The 1,962-nt window shown below is 59.6% G+C and overlaps 1 protein-coding gene across 1 annotated transcript in view; it reads right to left on the reverse strand.

Moving 5' to 3' along the window:
• Nucleotides 1-360: 360 nt before the first annotated feature.
• The window catches only part of SHF (Src homology 2 domain containing F), a 19,769-nt gene continuing 18,167 nt past the window's right edge, over nucleotides 361-1,962 (reverse strand). Inside the window, exon 7 of the mRNA XM_007467016.1 lies at nucleotides 361-788. Within this exon, the coding sequence (XP_007467078.1) occupies nucleotides 602-788 (187 nt within the window). The 3' untranslated portion in view covers nucleotides 361-601. The remainder of the gene's footprint in view (nucleotides 789-1,962) is intronic.

Here is a 1,962-nt window from a genome sequence, read left to right on the forward strand (position 1 = left end):
GGTTTATTTATTGCCTCTGGCCCGGAGCCGGGGCGGCCCCGGGCCTGCACAAGTTCCCTCCGGCCGAGCCCTTCCCCTCCTTCCCCACCCCCAATGCGGCCTCCATCCCAGGGGTCTGTCTCCCCGAAGCCCCGCACCAGACTCTGGCGGAGCCCGCCGGTGGTTTGGGGGTGTAGGCGGAGAGGTGGTTAGAGCACCCCGAGGGCCCGCGTCCAGCTCCATTCCCAATCCACCTCTCCATCCCTGGGTAAAGAGGGTGGCGGGGAGGAGGTCGCCACCTCTGCCCTAGGGGAAGAAAGGGGCTGGAGCTGTCTTATCTTAAACTCCTCAGGAGATCAGCGATTCTGAAATCCCTTCCTCCAGGGGCTATCCTTTCTCCCCAGGGAGTCCTCCATCCTCAGCTCCAGACCACCTCTTACTCCAAGGCTCCAGTAGTCCTTCCCTTTAGAATAAATTAAGGAATCTCCAGCTGCCACTGGATTCCAGGGAGAGTGCCAAGAAAGGTTTGAGAGATCATGTGGCCCAGGAAGGGCCACAGCCCTCAGCCAGGGGATGAACACAGGGCTGGGTCCAGATCTGTCACAATGCCCAGGCCTCACACCTACAGAGTCCGGATGGCCACGGGGTAGAGCAGGGACATGTGCTCGGCCCCCTTAATGGGCAGCTTGCGGCTGGCGTAGTGGTGCACGATTTCAGGGACGCTGCTGAAGGGCGGGCTGTTCTGGCCCAGCACATACTTGTGTTCCTTGGTCCGGGACAGCTTCATGTGCATGAAGCCCTGACTGCTCCTGGGAAGAGGAGGGGAGACCCTGGTGAGTGGGGCCCTCTCCCGTCGTCGTTACCACCCCACCACCCGCTGCAAACATGGTTGTTCCAAGCCAGCTGAAAGTGGAGGCAACTAGGGAAGGTGGAGGTCGGTCCAGGAAGCAGGGAAGGGATGTAGGGGATTTTGTAAGTAGGCAGCAGTAGGTACTGGCTTTGTGGTGAGAGCACTGGGTGTGCCAAGAATGTGCAGGTGGAAACAAGCTATCAGCACCACCCCCCAACCCTGGGATCCAGTCGCTCCTGCCTGAGCCTATGCACCCCCCCAGCCTATGCGACCAGGGCCAGTTTACCCTCCCCCTCCTTGAGCTGTGGGGGAGGACATCTGTGTTGGGGGAGCTCCTGGTGCCTCGTGAGCACACAGACACCCTTGGCAGGACAGTGGGTAGACACATGCGACAACCAACCAGGCGAATCTTGGTTGGGGCTCTCTTGCAGAGACTAGGGAAGAGAGGGAGCTGGACATCACCCCCAAATCTGGGAATACTCAGCTGCCTTGTCCTGGGGACATCCCTTCACCCTCCTGCTAACTGGGCCTTGGGCCAATCCCCCCAGCTCATCTATCCAGCTCTTCTGCCTGGGATGACATCATCTGTGAGGCTGCAGTTCCATCCCCTCCCTCAGAGAGGACATGCTCCACTGCCTCTCCCATCTCCCCACCACAATCCAGGAAATCAGCATCAGTGCCCAGCTCTGCCCACAAGACAAGGACCCTGCTGCTCAGAGCTCTGGCCAGCTCCCAGCAAGAACGTTTGTTCAAACTACCACAGGCCTGGTCGGCCAGGCCCCAGGTCTGAAACTCCAAACAGGCAATGGGGAAACCATGCTCGGGAGAGCCCTGAAGCCCGAGTACTTGTTTCTGCTGGTCAGAGCCTACTTGGAGACAAGGGCCGGGCTCAGAAGCTGGTGTGGGAGGTAGGACTGGGGAGGGGGCTGCCTCCTCGTGAGGTTTGCCACCCTCGAGAGGTGAGGCTGGCAAACCCTCTCACTTGCTTCCCCTGTCTGTGTACAAAGAGGGCTCTGACTGGTCCCATTTCACGAGGGCCACAAGTGAGAAAGCACAGAGAGTGGGGAGACTAAAGAGGAAAGGGATGGGAGGAAAAAAACAGGCCCTTAACACCATCCTTCCCTCCCCCACCC

Source organism: Lipotes vexillifer, unplaced genomic scaffold (assembly GCF_000442215.2).
Source record: "Lipotes vexillifer unplaced genomic scaffold, Lipotes_vexillifer_v1.1 scaffold1010, whole genome shotgun sequence".
NCBI lineage: Eukaryota > Metazoa > Chordata > Mammalia > Artiodactyla > Lipotidae > Lipotes > Lipotes vexillifer.